The following is a 23,717-nucleotide window of genomic DNA, read 5'->3' as shown; positions in this document are numbered from 1 at the left end:
GGTCTACTTTCCTCCCTAGTACACAGGTCATCTGGTCCTGATCCCTCAGGTCTGTCTGTCCTGGTCCAGCTGCCACTGTCTTTTTTCAGGCCTGACTCTTCATTGGAATGGCTGTTTTCTTTGTCTCTGCACTGGCCCTCTCCCACATTATTCTCCAGGTTGGTGTCCTACTTAAAACAGCGCAGTGTTTTTTAAGCATTGCTTAACATAATGAAGTCCAGGTTCTTAGCATGTTATATAAATGACCCTTGTGATTCGGCCTTTTGTTTGTTTATCTTGACCCATTTGCTTGAATTTCAGATGTGAAATTGTGGTATGGTTATGTTTAACTGACCTGCAGTCTCTCCCTGCTCATCCCTGCTAAGTCTGCCAGGGTCTTCAATGCCCCCATGCCTGCTATTTGGCTGCTGTCAGGACTTTTGTTGGCTCTGTCCTGCTGCACACCTGTGTCAGGTTAGACGCTTGTGTCTGGATTAGAGTCAAGAGGGACAGAAAACCCAGCCCTATAGAGTGAAACAGACATCTGCTGTCCTCAGTACTCTGCCCCTTTCTCTTGCAAAACTGAAATGCATAATCAAACAGTCAAGGGCCACTCCATACTCAGGATCTGGGCTCCTTTCAGCTTATCTTTGCCATCCTCATCCTGGGACCTTGGAACTCTAAGCTGTCACATAAGCAGTGCAGCCACCAGGATGGAAGAATGTGCAAAAGAGGTGTGCCCCCTTCTCAGATACTTTGTGGGACATAAGTTGTATGGACCAGAACTTCGCCATTTGTGTTTGTAATTGCAAGGGAGGCTGGAAAAAGCTCTCTTTATGTTGGCCGTGTACCCAGCGGAAACGCAGCAGGTCAAGAACACCTGTTGGTCTGGCCAGTGGGGCTCATTCGTTTGCAGCGTAGTCCTGAAGATCAGAAGATCGCCAGTGTGATTCCCGGTCAGGGCACATGCTGAGGTTGCAGGTTCAGTCCCCAAATGGGGTGCGTGTGGGAGGCAGCTGATCTGTCACATCGATGTTTCTCTCTTCCTTCCTCTGTGCCTCTCACCCACTTTCTCTGGAATCAATAAATACATCTTACAAAAGATTTTTAAAGAACCTTTTGGAATTTCTAGGGATTTCTGCCACAGTGCCCCCCAGAGTTCCCCTCCTGTGTGTCTCCAGTGGGCTTCTGGGCACAGCTCCCACGGTCAGTGTGCAGTCAGTCTCTGCCTCCCACCACTCGGCCCTGCGGGCGGCACAGTGCCCCCTGGGGGTACTACTCAGTGGTCACCAGGGAATGGCAGCTAAGGTGGGGGCTTGGAAAGGAAGTCCCGCCTCACCCATCAGGCTGATAAAAACTCACCACAGACAGAGCACACATGTTCAGAACACAGTTTCCTGAAGAATTTAGGTAATTCAAGGCCCTGATATAGAAATGCTTGTTAAGAAAAGTTGACCGGCTTGATGATATGCCAAAGAGCAGAATGGTTTATGGTTCTGTAAAACCAGTTTGGGGTGGTTTTTTTTTTTTTTTGAAGTTTTTTGGAAAGGCAGTTTATAGTGATGTTTCAAGCAAAACTATAGTTATCAGATTCTAAACTGAGAACAATTTAACTTAAACATGGAGTTAAGCCTAAACAGGGTCTGGATTTTTGGAGCTAGTGTTTTTTCACCTCCCCTCTGCCTGGTGTGCAAAGGATGTCTTGATTGCAGAAGCCAGACATGAATTGCATCTCGTTACATGCTAATCACATCAAAGCAGAGAGGCCTACTTGGTGTGGCTTACTTACCCTTTGGAATTTGTTAAAGACTATTTTATACTATACTTTGGAATAATTAGCTTTTATAAAGTCTTAACATTTTTCTTCCCTTGGTTTGTTAATATTTGGGTTAATGATTTCTACAGTTGTACAGCGAGTGGCTGTGACCAAAAATTCAACACAAAATCAAACTTGAAGAAACATTATGAACGCATACATGAAAATCAGCAAAAACAATATGTAGTAAGTGGGAATGATTTTCTGTCCTTAAATTCTCTTAAATTTTTATGTGTCTCTAGAATTTTCAGTATTTAAATTTTATGTGTCAAATATCTGAATTCAGCCTCACACTATCATAATAATTGTTTTATTTTGAAAGCAAACATTATTGTGCCAACTAAAGTATATGATTGGTAGATTACCACATGAAACATTTTGCTCTTTCAAAAATGTTCTCTTTAAAGTTTCTTGACAAAGAATTTTACGGTAGCTAAATGGGTGAAAGTAGCAAGTCTGTAATCCGCACGCTATTTTTACCTGGAGAGGATTGTTATGAACTGGTGTCTGATTTCCCGTGACTGACACACCTTTGCTGAACAGTGCCCTTTTGAAGGCTGTAAGAAGACCTTCAGGAAACACCAGCAGCTGAAGGCCCACCAGTGCCAGCACAGCGACGAGCCGCTGTTCACGTAAGTGCTCGGGGGGGTTCCGATCCGCCCGGCGGGCGTCGGACGGGAATAGACTGAAGTGCACAGGGGGTGCACGTGTTTCGAAACAGTTTATTAATCAGCATTTTTCTGTTAACGTGTATAGTGTATGCCCATTTACATATTGGCCTCTTCCAGAAGTTCAGTTTTGCTTTTGTTTCTCTGATACGCTTCAGAATAATTTGTGAGATTAGTACAATTGTAGTTAAGCTTTAAGGGAGGACTAGTAAATGACTTAACTATTCAGATAGAGCCCGTTGAATGACATGCCATGTCACCAGGAAGACAGTCATTATTCTTGTCCTGTAAGACAAAAGCGGTGTGGGTGGCCTGCATCAGGGAGGGGTTGTGAGGACCAGGAAGGAGGGACGGGGCTGTTAGACGTGCAGAGGGCTCCGAGGGCTCCTGACCACCTGCTCGATGGCCACCCTTGAAGAGCACGGGTTCTGGGCACCTTCTGTCCACTCACGGCGGCGCCCTCTCCTGGGAGCTGCTGCCATGACAGGGCCTGCGCATCCGATCGCTCGCGGGAGGCGGGGGAAGCGGCTGCTGTGTTTTCTTGTCACGCCACTCGGGCAGCATGGATAGGAAAACTGGACACAGGCGATTGGGGATGGTTTAGGTGTTGACCATAACACCTTTCTCATAGCCATGAAAACAGTATATTTTCAGAAGAATGAAGATAAAACAGTGTTTAATTTGATCCCATAAGCAAAAAAAAATGTCATGTGACCTTTTTTTCTGAGTTCGTTTTGCCCCCAGTTTGGTCAGGTAACTTGAATTTTATCTAGGGTACGGTCTCAGTTTTAAATCATTTTTATATGACTGGTTTAGTTGTGGGCAGGGGAGACCGGCAGGAGAGTAGGACAGAGTACGCTTTACCCTGAGTGGAGTTCTCTGGAAAGCGGCCTGGCTGACACTTCGTGTCCTGTTAACCCAGGTGCACCCACGAAGGCTGTGGAAAACACTTTGCTTCGCCCAGCAGGCTGAAACGCCACGGGAAGGTCCACGAGGGTACGTACTTGGCAGCGTTCACTCTGGTAACACACCAGTCACAGGGTGTATGTTTTTGAGTCTTTGAAAACTGGGTGCTTTCTGCTCTTCCGTGGTCGTACGGAGAACTCAGAACGAGGCGGGGGCACCAGTCTGCTTGTTCAGGTTTTACACCCTGGACCAAAGAGCTGCTGGCCCTGTGTTGTGTCTGCCCTTCCACCCCGCTGACCCTGTGTTCAGAGCCAGTGCCGGGCCGCGCTGTGTGCTTGTGGCAGTGCTCCGTCAGGGCGCTCCTTCTGCACGGAGCTGGGCAGGCCAGAAAGTCCGTTAGCTTTGTCTGTGTGATGGCTCTGGTGGTGCTTACTTGTCTCTAACTTCGTTTAAAACAGTTTGGTTACACTGCATTGGGATAGCTGTCACACCAGCTTGCATTTAAACACAATGACCGAAATTGGTGAATTTTTGGGCATCCATTGTAATATTGAAGATGGAAGAAAATATGCAACTTTTTGGCATATTACGCTTTATCATTTCAAGAAAGGTGATAAACACTCAAAAAAAGATGTGTGAGTATATGGAGAAGGTGCTGTGACTGATCGAACATGTCAGAAGTGGTTTGTGAAGTTTCTTGGTACTGTTGACATTTTGGCCAAATAATTCTCCGCTCTGGGGCTGTCTTGCACTTTGGGAGATGTTTAGCAGCACCCCCGGCCTCTACCCACTAGAAGCCAATGGCAGGAGGTAGCTGACATACTCAGAATATCCAAATCAAGAAAGTTATTGGTGAAAATGAAAAATGTGGTTTTTTTATGGGAAGAAAACCAAATGAAGTTTTTGACCAGCCCAAGTTTTCAGCCCCTTGCACTTACTCCATGTGCTGCTCTTCTCCTGGGGGCATCCCAAGGGCTTCGTTAATATAATAGTTTGGAGTTCTGGGAGCAGTCACGTTGTACGTTTTCTCAAAAAGACTCGATTAAACTAACTACTGGACTCTTCTGTGTTTCCATATAGGATTTTTGATAATTGTATCCCAATTTCCTAAGTCCTAGAATTTGTGGGGTATTTTCTTGTTATTTAGGACAGAGCAGTAGCTGTGAGTGATTGGCAGCCTTCCTTTTGTTTCTGTCTGGTGTTTCGTTGGGTGGAACTCAGGCCGGCTGTTACAGTGATAGAATCATCCAATTCTAGCGCTTTATGCAATGTTAATTTTTGTTCATAGTGTTTTTCTCTGGATTATTTAGTTTATTTTTTCTTCCTTAGCTGTACCCTGCTTCATTTTTTGCCATACAAAACTTACAAGATGGTAAGGCTGGAGGAACCAGTGGGTGGACACATACCTGCTAAGGTCTAGTGTTGATGGTTTGCTAAAGACAAAGGACCGACTAACCCTTTTTGCTGAGGAAAAAAGGGGCAAGCGTAAAGCAGGGGTGGGAGGCCTGAGCCATGGAGGTGGGGGCTTAAAGCAGCTGGATGTCCATGTGCCATGTGGTCAGCTTACCGAGAATAGCAGGAAGGGAAAGGAAGCCTCTTGTGAAGTCTGCCGAGGTCAAGTCCTGCCTGAGGTACCTTGACGTGCAGCTGTTTGGTTTTACTGTCCCCCCTGGAGACTAGCAGCGTACAGTACAGTGGGAGGTAGGAGGAAAATTACACGGGCATGTCCATTTCCTTTCTAATTGTGACCGGTGTTTACACTGGATATTCACAAAAGGCACACACCTGTGTTTTTTAACTAGGTTATAAATGTCAAAAAGGATGCTACTTTGTGGCAAAGACCTGGACAGAGCTTCTGAAACATGTGAGAACAACCCATAAAGGTAAGGCAGACATGAATAGCTCAGCATAACCATTTGCCCCTATAGAACTGATGTAGTGCTTTTAAAGAAATATAATTTAAAAAAAATAATAGATATTTTGTGAGGTGCTGGGTACTTCAGCTGTTTGACAAAAGGGAAGGTCCCAGGTTTGGGAAGAGCTACGCCAGGTCTCTTTGAGCCATTGTGCATACTCAGCATTTTTAAAGGCTCTGGCAAGTAAAGAATCTGGGGGACCCTGGGATTCTGCGGGGCATTCTGGGAAAGAGTGCCCTGTGTGCCAGACACAGGCAGGAACTGGCCTATTTAGTGTCCTCCCTGTGCCCGCAGCCACCATGCTGAGAACCCCTGCTCCTTGGCAAGGGTGACTCCATGTAATAGAAGCACTTGGGAGAACTGAGACAAATGTTCAAGTAATAAAAACCGGAGTTAATTTCCTCTGAAATTTCTGATTTATGTACAACTGCAAGGTTCAATGTATTGAATGTGTTACTTACACACTGAATACAGTAATGTTTTCTATTTGGCAATACTTGGAGTAATTGGTTACACTTTTTTGTGTATTTTATCAGAGGAGGTGGTGTGTGAAGTATGCCAGAAAACTTTTAAACGCAAAGATTATCTGAAGCAACATATGAAAACACATAATGCAGAGAGGAGTGTGTGTCGATGTCCCAGGGAAGGCTGTGGTAGAACCTACACAACTGTGTTCAACCTGCAGAGCCACATTCTGTCTTTTCACGAGGAGCAGCGTCCGTTTGCGTGTGAACATGCTGGCTGTGGCAAAACGTTCGCGATGAAAGTAAGTGCTCACCCTCCCAGGGGCAGTCCTGTCGATGTGTCACTTCCAGCTGGGTTCCGCAGAGACCTGGGATCCAGGATGGTGTGTCCCCAGGCTGGCAGGCTGGGTGAGCGGGGCCTAAGGCCTTGCACTCTCACTCCAGGTGGAGTGGTCCTGAGCGGAAGTCTGCCGCACAGCCAGATCTGCGTGCGCCACGTGGTTCTGAGTGCAGCCCTAGCTGAGGAGCTCCACTATCACCTGGAAACTTGCTAGAGATGCACAGCCACGCACGTGCCCTACCCTAGGACTGCTGAACCAGAAACTCGGGCGTTTGGGGGCACAGTGACATGTTTTAACAAACCCTCTGGGTGATTCTCACATGGGCTGTATTTGAGAACCAGTTCCATATGGAACCAAGTGCTTATTCATGAGTATGCCGGTATTTTGGGTGTCCTTTCAGGCTGCTGTCGTCCAGGGGCCATCCTTTTAGGCCACAGTCATGTAGGGATTGAGAAGGGAAGTGGGCAGCAAGACATGAGGGCCTGTAGGACTTTGGGGGTCCATCTAGTTTGCATCTCTGTGTGATTCAAATAGTTAGGAACATGATACAAATTGGAGGGGGCTGTGCAGTTGGGGAGACTCGCCCATGGTTGGTACTCTTACAGACACTTAAACCATGAATTATAATGAAGACTGAAGAGAGAAATGAAGCTCAGCATAGGTCCGAACCATTAGAAAACAGCTGGGAGCTGCTGCTGGTCAGCATTCTCAGCACGGACAGCAAGACTTTGGGCAGATACTCCATTGGTTTTGGGATGCTGTTGACAGTTTTGGTTAAGAGAACCTCCTTCAGCTTGGAATGATTCATTCAGAACTAGTTTTCTTGACTTTTATGAGAGAACTAACAAGCCACAGGGAACCAACACAGACTGGATAAATTCCTGACCTGGGTCACTGGAAGAGGCAGTGTCCAGGATTTAGGAAGAATCCTCTGTGGGAATCTTTACAGAGGTCACACTCAACAGAACATCGCAGAAAGAAGGCTGTTTATTTAAATAACGCATGGAATTTTCATGCTAATAGACATCAAATGGCAGTGTTTTAAAAACAGAACTTTTCCTTTCATTTCAGCAAAGCCTCACTAGGCATGCTGTTGTTCATGATCCTGACAAGAGGAAAATGAAGCTTAAAGTAAGTCGAGACAATACAGGCGAGCTGCTTTTAAAACATAAATTGCAGACTGAAGCCAGGGGCAATCTACTTACAATAGTTTTGACTCTTTATTACTGTGTGAGCTTGCATTGCCACTGAGAGCAACTGGGTGGGTTTCACTTTCTTGTATGGGGTGTTGTGTGCCTATCAGGGTGTGTGACTGCTGTAAAATAAGCTCAGGTAATTTTGATCCTGAATTCTAAGTGTTTTCCTTATTTCCAAAGGTAAAGCAGACTCGTGAGAGACGGAGTTTAGCTTCCCGACTCAGTGGCTACATCCCTCCTAAGGGGAGACGGGAGCATAGCCTGTCTTTGCCGCAGCCCGGACAGCTGCTGAGCCGCGCGGGGGACGAGGTGCTCTCCACGGTCGCCGTGCTCGCCCTCAGCTGAACGCCCAGGTGTCCCCACCGACCAGCAGCTCGCTTACAGGCAGAGCTCAGACAGTGCATGCGTGGGATCCTAGCCACCGCAGCACAGCTCGTAGTGGGAAAAAGTGAGTTGAGATGTTTCTGCTGGTGAAGGGTCTTGCCTTCAATTTGTAAAAAAGGCAACATCTGTAAAACAATAAAGCACAATAAAACAAGGCATGCCTGCACAGTGTTACTTTGGAACTCCTCATTAGTTCATTCCAGAACTCAATACGGGTGCTGAAACCGGCGAGTACCAAGCAAGCGACGAGTGATGAAACATCTTCTCTAGCAGGGTGACGTTGTGACTTACACAGGTTCTAGCAAGTGTGACGAGTCCCAAGCAAGCGCCAGGCACTGAAACATTTTTTCTCACCAAAATGTGACAAGTACAGGGTCTGACAAGTTCTGAAGCCAATGAGTACTGAGGTATGACTGTATTTTCTCTCAAAAGCACCTTTCTCTTTAATCACTGATGCAGAACACCTGATTCTGTGTTGGTTCCATTTTTTTTGTTCAGAGGGTCTCCTTCCTGGGTCTGCTGAGTCTCTCTATATGCAGTCTCTTCTTTTTTACTCAAATGACGAAGAACACACATGACAGCTTTTCCTCCTTTAACGGGTTGTGGCTTGGATGAGAAGGTAGCTATTCCAGGCATAGTCTGGAGGATTTGATTAAATATCTCCTGCTAAGAAGGGAAAACAGCTAAAGGTTAATTTAAAACCAGTGTCTTGATTCTGTCTGGTGTTAATCCTCTAATACCCATAAACCCCAGCATTCTTGAATTGCAATTTACACCTTTAGCCAAATCAAATTCTGCATGCCCAGTTAAGCTGACTGAAAGCTGTACAGTAACCAGGCAGTTATTCAAACTTCAAGTAACTAAATGAAGGCAACTAAAGGCCTGATGTTTTTAAATCCCTACTCCCTCACTGCACTTAGGCTAACTTCTTACAAGAACAGGTATAAAGCAGTGGGTTTGCGTACTGGCAGAGTAACCACTTACTTCCAAACTGTTAGCCCAGTGCAGTTCCCAACACTCGCAGTCACTTGGGCTGTTAGAAAACTGCATCTGGTTCTAGAGATTCCGGGGCAGCTGGCTGGGAGCCTAGGCTTAAGTGATTCTAAAGTGGAACCAGGGTTGACCCCACCGCTGGGCTAACACTGTCTTTTAGTTTGATAAGTTATCTGACTCGCACAGTGAAATAGGTATTCTGTATGCTTATCCTGGGATTGTAAACTGATACACACTTTCTTGAAGACAATGATGCCTCTTACTAGGACTTAGAAAAAAAAGTAAAAAAATCTATAAAGTTTCTAGTTTTCCTTATTTAAATGGTAGATATTCTAGTGGGTAAAATAGGGTAGTATATAGCCTTTAAATTATGAAGTAGAATGTTTTCGCATGGCAAAAAATGTGTGCCCTGATGGAAAAAGTAAACATAAAAGTATGCTTGCATTTTGAAAAACAGGCTAGAAAGCTTCCCATCACTAATGCTGATAGAATTACTGTCACTTTTCTTTGCCTTTACATTTTCCAGATTTCCTACAATTGTACTTTTAGATCAGAGAACAAAAAACAGTTACTTCTGTTTTTACTTACTATTTTATTTTCTGGTTCTTCTGTATTCTTTGCTTTCTTCACAGTAACTTGAACTTTGTATTTTTTTTCAATCCACTGCTGAATCTGTTTACTCTTTGTGTCCAAATCATGTTGTCCGATATTTGAAGAAAACATTAGTTCCTTTGTGAGCGTCGGTCCTAGTTTGAAACAGTGAGACTTGGTGCTGGGACTCTTCACTGCCCTGTCGAGAAGCCTAACCCTCAGCCCACGGGGAGTCTCCGGCTGCCCGGGGGGCCCCGTGGTCCTCTCACTTGACTTATTTCAGTCCAGGAAACACTTAAAAATGGGTGACAGACATAAAGGTACCATTTTCAGGGGGCCTGTGAAGAAAGGGTGTTTAAATATGAAATGCCCCCAGTTATTGTTACCATCATTTGATTAAAGAACAAAAGAATGGTCCTTCAGAAGGAACAAGTTTAGCTTTATGATCAACTTAATTATCCTTGTTTTTCTTTCTGAGGTGGAGCCGTGGGGGAGGTGCTTTTCTCACCTCACTCTTTTGTGACGCCCTCCTGGCTACAGCGGGGTCACCAGGCTGCGTCCTGCATTCTTTCCCTCTGCTCGGGAACTCCCGACTATTAGCTGCTTATTTTACAGGGAAGGAAAAAACTGCTCATTAAAGGCACTGGGACGATTGAGTTTTCATACGGGGGGAATAGTTAGATTTTGACCCAGACAACCATCTCCCTTGACGGACTACCTAAATGTGAAAAATACAGAATAGAAATGGAAGAAAAGAAAGGATATGTTTATGACCTCAAAACAAAGGGAAAAACAAAAGTGAGACATTTAACCAGGAGAAGGTTTTTCTCTTCACACAGAACAGAGAGCTGTATAAATAAGGATGAAAATAAACCATCTAAGTAAGAAAAGAGGAATATGAACAAGCAGTATGTAGACGAGGAGACTCAATGGGTGAAGACACAAAGGGAAGTGTGTTCTCTGGGCTGTGAGCATGACAAGGAGCAAGGTCCACGGCACCAGGTGTGGGCGAGGGCAGGGAGAGCTGTGCACACCGCTGACCGTCTGGTCTGCCCCGCAGGCGTCTGGAGCGCGCACCAGGAGACATGGTCACGCATGTGCTCCTTCACAGTAATGGAGACTGGAAACAGGCCCAACGGCCAGGGATATGGGCTGGCAAAGCTACAGTACATGCTCATGATGAAATGTTTCTAATGATTAGCAATAGCTATTATATAAACACCTTGAAAACAAGTGAGCCATTTATAATTTTAAGCAAGCATAATTGTTCTGTGTACTGTTGATGACTGTATCTGTCCTAATGGAGTTTAGCAACATGGACTGGACCCACGGCCTGAGTCGGAGAGTGAGCAAGGACCTCTGGGGAAGGAGGGGAGAAGGGCGCACAGGGGACCTTAGCTCTGTCATGTTTTATTTAAGAAATCTAAAGTACAACAATGTTAATGCTTATTCATTTTGGATGGTAAGAGTTTATTATATCTTTCTACATCTAATTTCCAAAATAAGAGTAATTTTACTAAAAAGGAGTGCTTTTATTAACACCTGCTTGCTTCCTGAAAGCTTCGACCAGATGATCCCAGTTTTCTGCCAGGACACAGTCATGCCTCTGACAGTCTCCGAACACAGCAAGGTGTCTTCTCCAGTCTGTCAGCCCATTTTTTCAGTGATGCAGTTTGATGTCCTTACCCCCCTAGCTGGCCTCTTCTTACACGTTTCCCAGTCAACATCCTGTGGTGGTTCAGTGTGGCGTTACACACCGAGCCACAGTTGGACAGTGTGTGATTTGCTCCAGGCACACCACCTCCCGGTGGCAGCTCTGGCCCAGTCTTCTGCTCCCCACCCTAGTGCTTTTACCATCGAGCAATCTTTCATTACCATGAGTACAAACTAAACATCACGAGAAACCAGCCTCTTCACCTCAGATTTCATTAATGGCTTTTATAAGGTTCAGATGACAAATGCCTTGTGTGGTGATTGGCAAAATATGTAAAGGAGTGTTACTGCCAGTAATGTAACAAAATACTTAGGCATGGCAGACAAATCACTTCAGAGTTTAACAAGTGTTTCCACGGAACTAACCAAACACCTCCACTTTGAGATGAGAGGGTTTCTGTGTCTTTCTGAAGGAGGGTCAACGAGGGACTCAGGACAACAATGGGAACTTGAGCCCATCCCTTCGGAGTCCCGTTGCACCGCACCCATCGGTTACTCTACTGATCTGCGCATTAGGAGACAGAGCCAAGGGAAAGAGTTCCCGTCCTTCTGGTGGTGTTTACCTTGTTTTTCCTCAGTTTACCTACGTTTAAAGGAGGAGATGACGACACAGGATGCAAAAGAAAGAAAACAAGCAACAGAAATTAAGTGAGGGAAGAAAAGCACTGGAAACAGTGATGAAACTGAAGTTTCCAGTTTTGCACCTCCCCACTGTCAGAGGCACTGCAGCAAAGGCTGAATTGAAACGGCTGGTTTGTAGCCGTACAGAATTCAAGGGGCAAACAGCAAACTACCCACCAGTTTTAGGTCTCGCCTTCTCCCTCTCTCTCAGTCTCAGCCGCTCCTCGTGAATCTGCAGGCCTGTCATGAGCTGGTACTCGGGGGGCTCGGCGCTGGGCTTCCTTTTCACAAGTCTCAGGTCTCGCTCGTCCATGAGCTGAATCACTTCCGCTCGGTGCATGTTTCCCAAATCATTGCCCTGCTCATCAAATAAATGAATAATTCTCTCACTGATTTTTCTTCCAATGTTACTAAAATCAGTTTCATTCTTTTCTTTCTTTTTTCTTTCAGCCTGGGTGTCTTCAACAGTACTAAAAGCTTTCGCGTGAGTTAGATAGGCCGGTCTCGGGGCAGAGGCGGTACGGGGCAACTGTGCTAGTGCCAGCTCCTGCACGATGCATTTTCCCAAACACCTAAGGCATCTGTTTTCAGTTGTGATGGTTCGTAATGGTAGCTTCTTTAGAAAAACAGCAGCCATCCTAAAAAGCAGGAAGACAAGTTGATTACAAGTAAATCATCTGCTCTTGTGGTTTCCTACTGTGGTACAAAGAGGGTGTGAGTGAGGCTGTGGGAACTCGGTCATCTGTGAATGTTACTAATCTGTGCACAGAAAATTTGCACCAATAACATGGACCATCAGGTGGCCACGGGCATACTCACTCTTGGCAGTGCTGTCTACGGGATTGTTAGAATAAAACATACTTACACAGTGCTTTTATCTCCCTTTTTTTCTTCACCAAATATGATTCTATTTCCCACAGAACCTATAGTGCAGAACTTCAAAAGCAAAGGTCATCTCAAGGATTTTACAGGTGCGTCCGACCTGCGGCCCGTAGGCTACTCACAGCCCAGGACGCTGTGAATGCAGCTCCACACTACACTGTAAATTCACTTAAAACATTATGAGATTCTTTTGTGATTACATGTCACACTGTATTTAGTGTGTGGCCCAAGACATCTCTCCTTCCAGCGTGGCCCAGAGATGCTGAAGGTTGGACACGCCTGAAGGAGGATGCAGTATATGACATACTTCGTGATTCATAAACACCAGTGCATAAACTTTTCGGACATTAACAATTTGTCAATGTATCTGATGGCATAGAAAATACGAGAGCACTATTCGGGGTGGTGGCCTCTCCACAGGGAAAGCTGACCCGCTGGAAGAACTAGCTGAGACTATCAGAAAGGAAATACCCTGATGTTAACCCAAGTACTGACCTCATTAACTGTAAAGATCACTCCCCAGGTAAGTCAGGCATTACTACTAAATGTTAACTAAGCAAATGTTGTTAACGAACAAATGTTAACCACTTGTGATAGTGGTTTCATGGTTCTAAGTGCTGCACTTAGTGGCATTTTGATTTTTTAGTTGCTCCTCTGCCATAATAAGTGTCTCCTTCCATTCACGTGTTAGATAAAGCTTACAAGCGCAGGCTGCAGGAGGGATGAGAAGGCCCACTTGTCTCCTCATCTAAGGTTTGCTGAGAAACACCAAAGAACCAAGAACTCAGGCGTGCCTTGTCAAAGAGGAAAGGATGAGGTGCCGTACACAGTGCTTCTGGAGAATGGTCCTGGGGTCACCTGCACAAGACTCACCTAGGCTGTAAAGACTGGAAATTCCCTCTGGTCCCTATATTTGATCCCACCAGTCACCCCACTGATCTTGCCCACCACTACCCCTCATACCGTGGTTGACAAGGGATTCGAGAAAAAATGCTCAGCAAACAATAGAAAGTGCACGGAATGTGCATACTCCCACTTCGCTCCTTAACTAGCTTGATGACACCCAACTTTACTGCTCTGGCTCCGGCCTCTTCCCGGAATTCCAAAGGTGCAGAGTTAGTCGCCTCCCCAACATCTCCACTTAGTACCTACTAGTGGCCCTACCGTGAACATGACCAAGACTGAATTCTCCACTTCTACGCTACACTTGCTCCTTTCTGTTTTCCTGGTCTCATAAAACGACACCTCCTGTCGCTCAGGTCAAAACGGCCAAGTTATTCTCGACTTTTCTCTTTTGCTCAGCAATTCATCAGCACATCCTATTGTCCAAGTGCTGAAATGCATCCAGGGTCCAACCACTTCTCACCTCCGTTGCTACCAAGCCGCCCCTTAAAGCCACCATCATCCTCCGCCTGGATTACAGTGACAGCCTCCCGACTCGTCTCCGTGGTCTGCCCTTGCTCCCCAATAATTTATCACCCACAGGGCACACGAGGTGACCCTTGTAAAATGTGTAAGTCAGACGACATGCCTCCCTGCTCACAACTCTCCATTTGCTCCCATCTCAGGACAAAAGCCAGGCGTGGAGGCCGATGGGATCCTCCGCGACCCCGCCCCCACGTACATCCCGCTGCCACAGCGCTGACCACGCCTCCGCCAGCCCCCTCTGTTCCAGCCTTGCTGTTTCTCCCACACACTGGCCCCGCCCCTTCTCGGGCCCTTGTGCTCAGGCGTTTCCCTCCTCCGGGCAGCTACGTGGCTCATTTACTTCAAGTCTGCTCCGATGTCACCACCTGACAAGGTTGTGACTGGCCGCTTTTTAAAATGGCACCCCCCATCACGGTCAAACACATTACCTAGCCTTTTAAAAAAAATTCACTGCCTGACATATATTCACATGTAATCCTCCCTCGCTAGAATGTAAACTTCATGAGGAAACATACTTTGTTCATTCTCTGCACGGCGCTGGTCCTAACACTAGAGCCAGAGTCTGGCTCGGTGGCACATACTGAGTGAGTGGGTGAGCCCTGGGGGACGGCCTGGAGGGATGGTGGTTTCTGCGGGCACTTAACATCGAGGTCTTTTGATGCGTCGCTCCCCACCAATCCACATAAACGCTGGTCAGCGCAACCCCCACATTTCTAGCTGACACTTCAAATGCCCAGACATCAGTGACATCTACGGCTGGGTGTTTGATCCACAGCAGGGGTGTCAAACTCATTTTCACTGGGGGCCACATCAGCCTCACAGTGGCCTTCAAGGGGCCAAATGTAACTTCAATTCCTTAACTGTTAAGGAGTAGTTACACTTACACAGTCCTAAAATTATTTCAGCCCTTTGAGGGTAACTGCGAGGCTCCTGGGGCTCCGGCGAAAATGAGTTTGACACCCCTGATCTACAGAGAATGAGATGAATTAGTTTACAGTCCTTAGTGTGGGCTGGGGGTTCGTTGTGGATGTTGTAAGGGCTCTAAACTGGGAGCAAGCTGGATCTGAAACAGCTGAGATACTTCATGTCCAGTAAAAAGCAGTCCCATACTTGTTGGTGGAGGAAGGCCCCAAACTGAAAAGCAAACAGTCGGAAGAGACCAGAGAAGACATTTTTCCATCAATTATCAGAAAAGTGGCAGCAGCATCAAGTCCCAAATTTCAGAGTTACAGATGGAAGCTCCTGTGCTGTGTAGTGAATCGTCGCCATATTAAAATAGAAAATATTATTTCAAAATGATATTTTTAAGAACTAAGGAAATGAAGTAGGCATAGAAAAAAGACAAAATTTATGGAAACCCTGGATATTTGAGGTTGAAAATATAGTGATTTTCCCCTATTCTTCCTAATTATTTCTCAAAGCTTTTAATAAGGAGGAAGTGTTATTTTTTATCCTAGTAAATAAGTTATATTTCTTTATAAAGACTATTTTAGAAAAATAACAAAATATTTTAAACTTTAAAAACACTTTTCAAGAGAAAAGAGTATAGAAAAATACTGTAACTATTTTTAAAAGTTCTTTACCATTATTCAAATTTTAAAAACCTTTAAGTTTTCTTGATTTATACAACAATTAAGCTTCCATATTAGCTAAACTGTGGCTTTAGATCAGCACATTTGAAGATGTACACAGTTCTTCAAAATAAGCTTTTAATAGATAAAAGTATAAATAGTTGAGAAGGAACATGTTATCAAACTTGAACTGCAAATATCCACAGAAATTCAGATAATAACAAAAGTCTGCATCAGCATAAACTTCAACCACGTACGGAAAGAACGGCGCGATGAGCCCTAAGCACCCACCACTCGCAGCCGCCCCAGCAGGCAGCCGCCCCAGCAGGAGGCCGCCCCAGCAGACAGCCACGCCTGCTTCGCCTCCACGCTCACCAACCCCTGCCCTCCCCATCCAGGAACTACTTCAAAGTAAGTCTCACTGATAAATACCTCCGCTTGTCCTCTGTAAGAGGTAAGGCCTTTTTTATCTTTTCAATAACCACAATAACATTATCCCAACTAACAATAATCCCTTTGCATCGCCCAAGACCCAGTTTTCCCATTTCCCCGACAGTATTACACTCTCGTTTGTGTGCATCTCGTTGACGGTTTGGTGACATGAAGAGCCTCCCACTGTCACATGTGTTATAATTTAAGCATTAATGGCTGAAATTCATTTCAACACATTAAATATGCAAAAATCTATTAAAAGAAAGATCATTTGCCATGACTATTACCCTTACTCCTTACTGTGAAACTCGGTGAAGAACTAAGATCATATCCTACCTTTTAAGGAAGAATTAGAATCATCCCCAGCTGATAATGAAAAGCTCTTCTTCAGAGCAGAATGGCAGCAAATAAATGGGGAAGAAAAGTAAAAGTACTTAAAAAATCACCATTTCATAACCACCAATCAAATCACTGATTTAGGCGAGGATGGATATGAAAATCTACAGGTAAAAAGCCGTTGAGGAAACAAGGCATTCACATGGCGCCAAAGGGCGACTGAAGATGACTTCAGATTGAAACAGGAAGCGCACACTCTGCCGTTACCTCAAAACAAAGGAGAGACTCCGCATCCCGACGGTGGGCCTACCGCATGCCTCCCGCTGTGACTCTGCTCCTACAGGCACTTCCGGGGAAGAAGTCCCGCCCAAGGGCCAACCTGAGCCTGGTCCGGCCTCCAGACTTAGCTTTCAGCGTCCAAGGAATACAAGTGCCAGACTCAGAGAGGAACAAATGAGACCACAGGAACAACTGGACGATCCAAGTGTGAGACAATTCATGACTGGCATGGTGTCTTCAAAAGCCAGTGTCATTGGGAAAGGAAAGGTCTGGGGAAGTGTATGCTTGAATAAAAAGACTAAGGAGACATACTGCTGAATGCGATGTGTTTGGAAAAAAGCAACTAAAAAGACATTGGGATAAAGGGGAAACCTGAATATGGCCTAGATTCAGGATGGATTAGATACTCTCAGGAAAGTACTGTTAATTCTTAGGTGTGAAAATGGCATTATTAGGAAATGAATGCTGGAGTATGTAGAGGGGAGGGTCTCATAACATTAGCTGCTGACCCTGAAATGGTTTGGCAAAAAATATAACAATTATGGCAATGTTTGCTGAATCTAGGTTATGGGTATATGGTGTTTAGTTATTAGTCTTTCAACTTTTCTGTATGTTTTTCATAAATCGAAAGTTAAAAAGAAGAATCAATAGCCTACAGGGAGGAAAAAATTTACTAGTTGTGGACTTCCAGCCAAGGTGGAGGCATAGGCAGATACACTGTGCTTCCTTGCACAACCAAAAAAAGGATAACAACAAACTCAAAAACAAAAAACAATCAGAACTAGCAGAAAATCGGAATGTATGGAAGTCTGACAACCAAGGAGTTGAAGAGACATTCATCCAGACCAGCAGGAGGGGCGGAGACAGGCAGCTGGGGAGGAGAGGACCCACAGCAAGGCGGCAGCTGGCAGCACAGGTGGTCCCACATTAGCGTGTGGATAAACTGGGAGGAACAACCCGGGAGCAAGACAGACCACGCAACCCAGGGTTCCAGCTCGGGGAAATAAAGCCTCAAACCTCTGACTGAAAACACCTGTGGGGGCTGAAGCGGCGGGAGAAACTCCCAGCCTCCAAAAAGAGTTTGTTGGAGAGACCCACAGGGTCCCAGAATGTACACCACACGCCCTCCCCTACCTGGGCATCAGAACCAGCAGGCCCGAATTTGCTTGTGGGTAGCAGGGGAAGTGACTGAAAGCCTGCAGAGAGCCAAGCCACTGGCTCTCAGACCCCTCCCCCACTACGTCACAACTCAGTGAAGTGGGTTGCTCTGCCCTGATGATACCTAAGGCTCCGCCCCTCACCCAGGTATGCCAAGACACAAAAAAATGGTCCAAACGAAAAAAAGATCAAAGCTCCAGAAAAAATACAACTAAGTGATGAAGAGATAGCCAACCTATCAGATGCAGAATTCAAAACACTGGTAATCAGGATGCTCACAGAAATGGTTGAGTATGGCTGAAAAATAGAGGAAGAAGTGAAGGCTCTGCAAAGTGAAATAAAGAAAAATGTACAGGGAACCAACAGTGACAGGAAGCAAAGTGGGACTCAAATCAACAGTTTGGAGCAGAAGAAAGAAACATTCAACTAGAACAGAATGAAGAGACAAGAATTCAAAAAAATGAGGAGAGGCTTAGGAACCTGTGGGATAATTTTGAACGTTCCAACATCTGAATCACAGGGGTGCCAGAAGGAGAAGAGGAAGAGCAAGAAATTGAAAACTTATTTGAACAAATAATGAAGGAGAACTTCCCCAATCTGGTGGAGAAAATAGACTTCCAGGCAACCCAGGAAGCTCAGAGAGTCCCAGAGAAATTGCACCCACGGAGAAACAACACCAAGGCACATCATAAGTACATCACACAAGATTAAAGATCAGGAGAGAATCTTAAAAGCAGCCAGAGGAGAGGAGACAGTTACCTAAAAAGGAGTGTCCATAAGGCTGTCAGCTGATTTCTCAAAAGAAACTTCTCAGGCTAGAAGGAACTAGCAAGAAGTATTCCAAGTCTTGAGAGGCAAGGATCTACATCCGAGATTGCTCTATCCAGCAAAGCTTTCATTTAGAATGGAAGGGCAGGTGAAGTGCTTCCCAGATAAGGTCAAATTAAAGGAGTTCATCATCACCAAGCCCTTATTATGTGTGGGGCTTACCTAAAGAAAGGGACTTACCTAAGAAAAAACAATGATCAAAAATATGAACAGTTAAATTACAACAAACTCACAACTGTCAACAACTGAACCCCCAAAACAAAAACAAACTAAGCAAACAACTAGAACAGGAACAAAATCACAGAAATGGAGATCACATGGAGGGTTATCAGCAGGAAGGGGGAAGAGGTAAAGGTACAGGGAATAAGAAGGATAAATGGTAGGTAGAAAATGGACAGGGGGAAGTTAAGAATAGTATAGGGTATGTAGAAACCAAAGAACTTATGTGTACAACCCATGGACATGAACTAAGGGGGAGGAATATAGGTGGGAGGGGAGGTGCAGGGCAGAGAGAAATTAAAAGGGGGAAAATGGGACAACTGTAATAGCATAATTAATAGAATATATTTTACAAATTTACTAGTTGTGCCAACGGGTAAAAGTTAACATGTCTATTTCTACTCTGCATGTCTATGCAGAGTAGAAAGTGCATGCCAACCAACATTATCTGGGGATACTTTCTCAAAACAAGATGTTTCCTCACTCCTCTACTGTTAAGAACCACTGGATTAGGCCCCTCCCTGAAAAGATGATGTAAGGTCCTGGCTGAATGGCTTGGTTGGTCGGAATATCATCCCATACTCCAAAAGGCTATGGGTTTGATTCCTGGTCAGGGCACTTGCCTAGGTTGCTTGTTCGATCAATGGGAGGCAGCTGATCAATGTTTCTCTCACACTGATGTCTCTCTCCTTTCCTCTCTCTCTAAAAATCAATTAAAAAAATCCTTAGGTGAGTATTAAAAAAAAAGATGACATAAGAAAATGAGTAATAAACATTATAAGGTGAGTGGAAGTAGTTTGAGCTAGAATGTCCAGGATTATCCTTAACCTTTCAAAATTGATGCAGAATAGAAAGCCATGTTCTCTAATGAAATGCCTTTGACACTTCTGTCCAGTAAATAAGAGGGTGAAGGCATCCATCGTCTAAATCAAAACAAAAAGGCTCATGTTCTGATAACATGGGTGAATTCAGTGACTCTTTCTCCCAGACCTTTCCTTTCTGAGACATCCAGAAATATTTTAAAAAGAAACTACCTTACAGTCGCTTAAAATGCATAATTATTATACCATATCTGTGGTTTTATGATTATTCATACTGTACCAAAATCACACTCACTCTGTGCTACATACCATATTTAGCTGTATATAATGTGCACTTTTTTGCCCACATTTCTGAGGGGAAAATAAGGATATGCATTATACATGGGTACAATGAATACATAAGCCCATGTAAAATGCAGACAAAAAACATAGGCATGCAATATACATGACAAAATATAGTAATTTCACATCTGCTGGTAGTTGGTTTTCCTTTAAATCCTCACTGCAGGACATGCTTATTGTTTTTAGAGAGAGGGGAAGGAATGGAGGGAGAGAGGGAAACAAGGATGTGAGAGAGAAACATCCATCAGTTGCCTCTTGCATGTGCCCCAACCCAACCCAACCCGACCACAACTGCGGCACATGCCCTAACCAGAAATCAGGAATTGAACCTGCAACCTTTTGGCCCACAGGACAACACTCCAACCAGCTGGGCCACATCAACCAAGGCATTGCTGGTAGTTTTAAATTCAGCAGCCAACTCCGTATTTAGAAAGAAACACAGAATTCCTTTCTATTCTTTTATTTACTTGAGACTGGATCACTGATAAACCCCATATCCTCCAATCGTCGGAGGATAAGCGGACCAACAGCCCAAAGCCCCTTTGCTCCTCGGTGTGTGCTTCCTCTCAGCCACTTCTGCTCCTTTCAGTCCCCACCCCTCCTCCTGGACCTCTCTGGCATCATCGCTAACTTTCCCAGGGCAAGGTTAGAAAACAGATCAATTGGATTATTCAAAATGAACACAATACAGAGTAATTTTAATGTGTGATCCACATACTCCATAAGAAATCGAAATGATTTCAGTATTAAGCCATGGAGTGGGAAATTTTTAACAAAATAAGTATGTGGCTACTTCCATATGCTATGTATTTCAAGTCAGGTTAGGGCTGTGTTCTTTGTATTTTCAAGTTAGTTTTCAGTTGTCTAAAATGAACAATATTCTTTGGAGGCTTATTTTCCCCAACTTTCATTGTGAAAATATTTAAACATACAGAAAAGTCAAAAGACTGTACAGTGAACGTGCCAGTACCCATTCACCTAGACTCTGTTAATCACGTTGTTTTCCTTGCTTTATGTATCCATGTACTTATTTCTCTTTCACCTATTTTATTTGATACATTTCAAAGGAAGCTGCAGACATCGATACATTCATCCTCAAATACTTCAGCATGTGTATCATTAACTATAGTTCTGCATTTGTTTATGACTCTTTCTTTTGAGGCAAAATTTACATACAATGAAATGTAGAAATCTTAAGCCATCATTTGATTATTATTAGTTTTGCCAAGTACAAATGCTTTTGGAACCAAAACTTCTATTGACATGTAGACTATTACAATTACTCCAGAAATTTTCTTCATGCTTCTTCCAAGTCAATCTGCATCCCCTCCCAGCGGCTATGACTCTTACTTTTTTCCATCACAGTCTGTTCTAAGATTTCATATAAATGGAATCAAACAGTATGTACACTTTGTTGAAGGCATCTCAGCATGTTTTTAAGACTCATCCATGTTGCTGCATGTATTATTAGTGTTCCTTTTTATTTCTGAGAATTGTCTCAGTACACAAATTAACCATTTTTAAATCCCGTTTCCAGATGACACTTAGGCTGTTCTCAGTTTTTGCCTATCATAAATAAAGCCGCTACAAACATTCTTGTACCACACTCCCCCCAAAAAGAAAAGATAAAATGATAACTGCCCCAAAGAACAGCTGCGTTCCCCTTAGGATACATTAATCTGCATTCCTCTTTTCTTTGCAGGCACCCTTTGTGATCCGTTATTTTATGTCACCTTTTCCAGTACCTGTTTGGGAGGTACTGAAATGTATTTTTAAGGAAACTTCCTGGAATGCAATTTAAATACTATGGCTTAGTAGATACAGTCATGAGGAGTGGGTGGGGAGTCCTGTCCTATAAGAAACTGAATTGCTTAAGTGCATTTTGAAACTATATAGACTGCGGAGTGAAAATAACTTCTATTATTTATTGACTCACTGGTTTTCTTTCTGATACAGGTGATATTCACAAACTTATATTGACATCTCTTCTTTCCAGGGAAGCGGGCTGAATCAAAGTAACATTAGATCCCAGTAGCTTAAGTGTTTGTGACATTAACTTTACCAATTCCTATGATACTAAAATTCTCTCTTACACCTTCCAAAGGAGCTTCACAGTCTCTGTTCCCCCCTGCATTGCTGCGAACTGTCCCATCTCTCCCATTCCAGCTTGGGTTGTGCCACCTCAATCCCAGAGGTCTGCAACGTGGTCACCGAGCCTCCACGTCACCGTCCCTTAGCTCTGGTTTTGCCCCTTCACAAGAAGCACAAAGCACGCTCTTCACCGGATGGCTGTTTAAGAGCTCGAACACTGATTTACAACACTGGAAAAAGCCCACATGACTGGCCAATTTCTTAACTTTTTAGCTATAAAATACTTTTAGTTATTTTATTGAAATATTCTAATAACTGCCATGGAAATCATTTCTAAAATGCTTTTAAATCCAGAACTAAAGGTTCCATATCACAGATTATATTACTCTCATACATAACTCTTCTAAATGGTCATTTCATCTTCCAGAACTCCGTATCTCGGCAACCAGCAACCCAGTCCACCCACTTCTGCTCCCCCTCATCTTCGTGGCTAACCCAACACCAAGTTTCATCAGTTTTACTTCCTAATACTTCTCTCCAAGTCCACTGTCACCACCTTGGTTTAACATATTGTCCATCTCTGGTTTGGATTCCCACCAGTCTCCTAACTAGGCTCTTACATCACACTTGAACTCTGCAATCTGAGCTCCCCTTTCCATTGCCATCACCACACTCAGTGCCCTCCCTACCTTAAAACTGCCCCTCTGGAGGCCAAAAGGCCCTTCCCACCTTCCCAGTCTCATTCCATACCAAACTTCCTTTTTGTCCAAACCAAATTGGCTTTTCAGATTATTTAAATGTTCTTTTCCTTGGTTTAGGAAACAGCAGATCATTGCCTAATGCCACCTTTCTCGGGTCATTCTTCTCTGCCTCTCAGACTTACCCGGATCTCTCCCTACTCACCCCGCCCCCCCCCATTCATTTGTTGAGCTCAACGTTAGTGCCTAAAATTAAATTCTTCCAAAGTATAGTTTATCTTTCCCATACAGTATCACGATTATAATTTTGTGATTATCTTATTACTGGTTACTTCATCTGGCGGTAAGTTCTAAGAACAGGGGAAGAATCTGATTTATCCTTTACTGTTTTGCGCCTGGCACAATGAACAGCAGTTGATGTTCCTCGACTCTCCATTTTCTTGGACTGAGACCTTTCCTAAGATGAACTTGGAACTGCGACTTTAATAAAACTGATTTACTTCTCTCAGGTGTCTTAATGCCATGGGGCCGAGAAAATGATAAACGGGGGGGGGGGGGAGAAATCCCAAAATCACTTTACAAACTGCCCCCACGACGACCCCTTCAAAAGGTCTGGCTTTGCCAGCCCCTCCCGCCCAGGCGCAGAGCCCTGGCGCACAAAGGCCGGTCGTGCTACCCCCCGGGACACACCCGGTCACTGCGTCAGAGGCGACCGGGCCGACCCCGAAAAGGGGCGTAAGGACGCACGGCGAGCGCACGTACGTGCGCCTGAAGGGCCCGGTTTGAAGTTCAAGGCACTGTAAGGCCAGCGATGGGTCTAGGTGTTGCGACTGCGGCACAGTCGGGGAGCAGCTTGGGCCGGAAGGCTGCTTTGCAGCCTGTCCGGATCCCCGACGTCGCGGCGGAGCCTGCGAGGCCTCCCCTCGCTCAGCACAGCAGCATAGGTGGCACTGACCTTCCAGGGACACGTTCGAGCACAATGACGCCTTCTCTGCAGGCGTGTCCCTAAGACCACTTCCTCCCGATGCCCTTCCCCTCGGTCGC

At 44.7% G+C, this 23,717-nt stretch overlaps 2 protein-coding genes across 2 annotated transcripts in view; one reads left to right on the top strand and one right to left on the bottom strand.

The window, feature by feature from the left end:
- GTF3A (general transcription factor IIIA) overlaps nt 1–7,844 on the top strand; it is a 12,948-nt gene extending 5,104 nt beyond the window's left edge. Inside the window, exons 3-10 of the mRNA XM_053672839.1 lie at nt 90–158; nt 1,885–1,981; nt 2,339–2,427; nt 3,386–3,459; nt 5,172–5,252; nt 5,822–6,051; nt 7,162–7,221; nt 7,467–7,844. Coding sequence (XP_053528814.1) covers nt 90–158; nt 1,885–1,981; nt 2,339–2,427; nt 3,386–3,459; nt 5,172–5,252; nt 5,822–6,051; nt 7,162–7,221; nt 7,467–7,631 — 865 coding nt within the window. The 3' untranslated portion in view covers nt 7,632–7,844. The remainder of the gene's footprint in view (nt 1–89; nt 159–1,884; nt 1,982–2,338; nt 2,428–3,385; nt 3,460–5,171; nt 5,253–5,821; nt 6,052–7,161; nt 7,222–7,466) is intronic.
- Nucleotides 7,060–23,717, bottom strand: MTIF3 (mitochondrial translational initiation factor 3). The gene is made up of 4 exons (XM_037166868.2): nt 23,629–23,717; nt 11,766–12,226; nt 9,252–9,409; nt 7,060–8,336 (listed from the first exon to the last, which is right to left on the bottom strand). Exons 2-4 carry the CDS (start codon nt 12,223–12,225, stop codon nt 8,118–8,120), a joined length of 837 nt encoding a protein of 278 aa, XP_037022763.2. The 5' UTR covers nt 12,226; nt 23,629–23,717; the 3' UTR covers nt 7,060–8,117.

This window comes from Artibeus jamaicensis, unplaced genomic scaffold, assembly GCF_021234435.1.
Source record: "Artibeus jamaicensis isolate MK-2021 breed Jamaican fruit bat unplaced genomic scaffold, CSHL_Jam_final contig_793, whole genome shotgun sequence".
Taxonomy (NCBI): domain Eukaryota; kingdom Metazoa; phylum Chordata; class Mammalia; order Chiroptera; family Phyllostomidae; genus Artibeus; species Artibeus jamaicensis.
Note: the sequence above shows the minus strand (reverse complement) of the source record. Positions and strands in the feature narration are given on the sequence as shown.

Bases quoted from the DNA above. Each gene is read 5' to 3' on its own strand.
- MTIF3 (XM_037166868.2), bottom strand. From the start codon at position 12,225: ATGGCTGCTGTTTTTCTAAAGAAGCTACCATTACGAACCATCACAACT. The intron at 9,410-11,765 runs GTGGGTAGTTTG...GTTTCAAACTAG, and splicing joins GAAGGCGAGACCTAAAACTG to GACCGACGCTCACAAAGGAA. The intron at 8,337-9,251 runs GTAAGTAAAAAC...TTCCCTTCTTAG, and splicing joins AAGAACCAGAAAATAAAATA to CAGGAGATATTTAATCAAAT.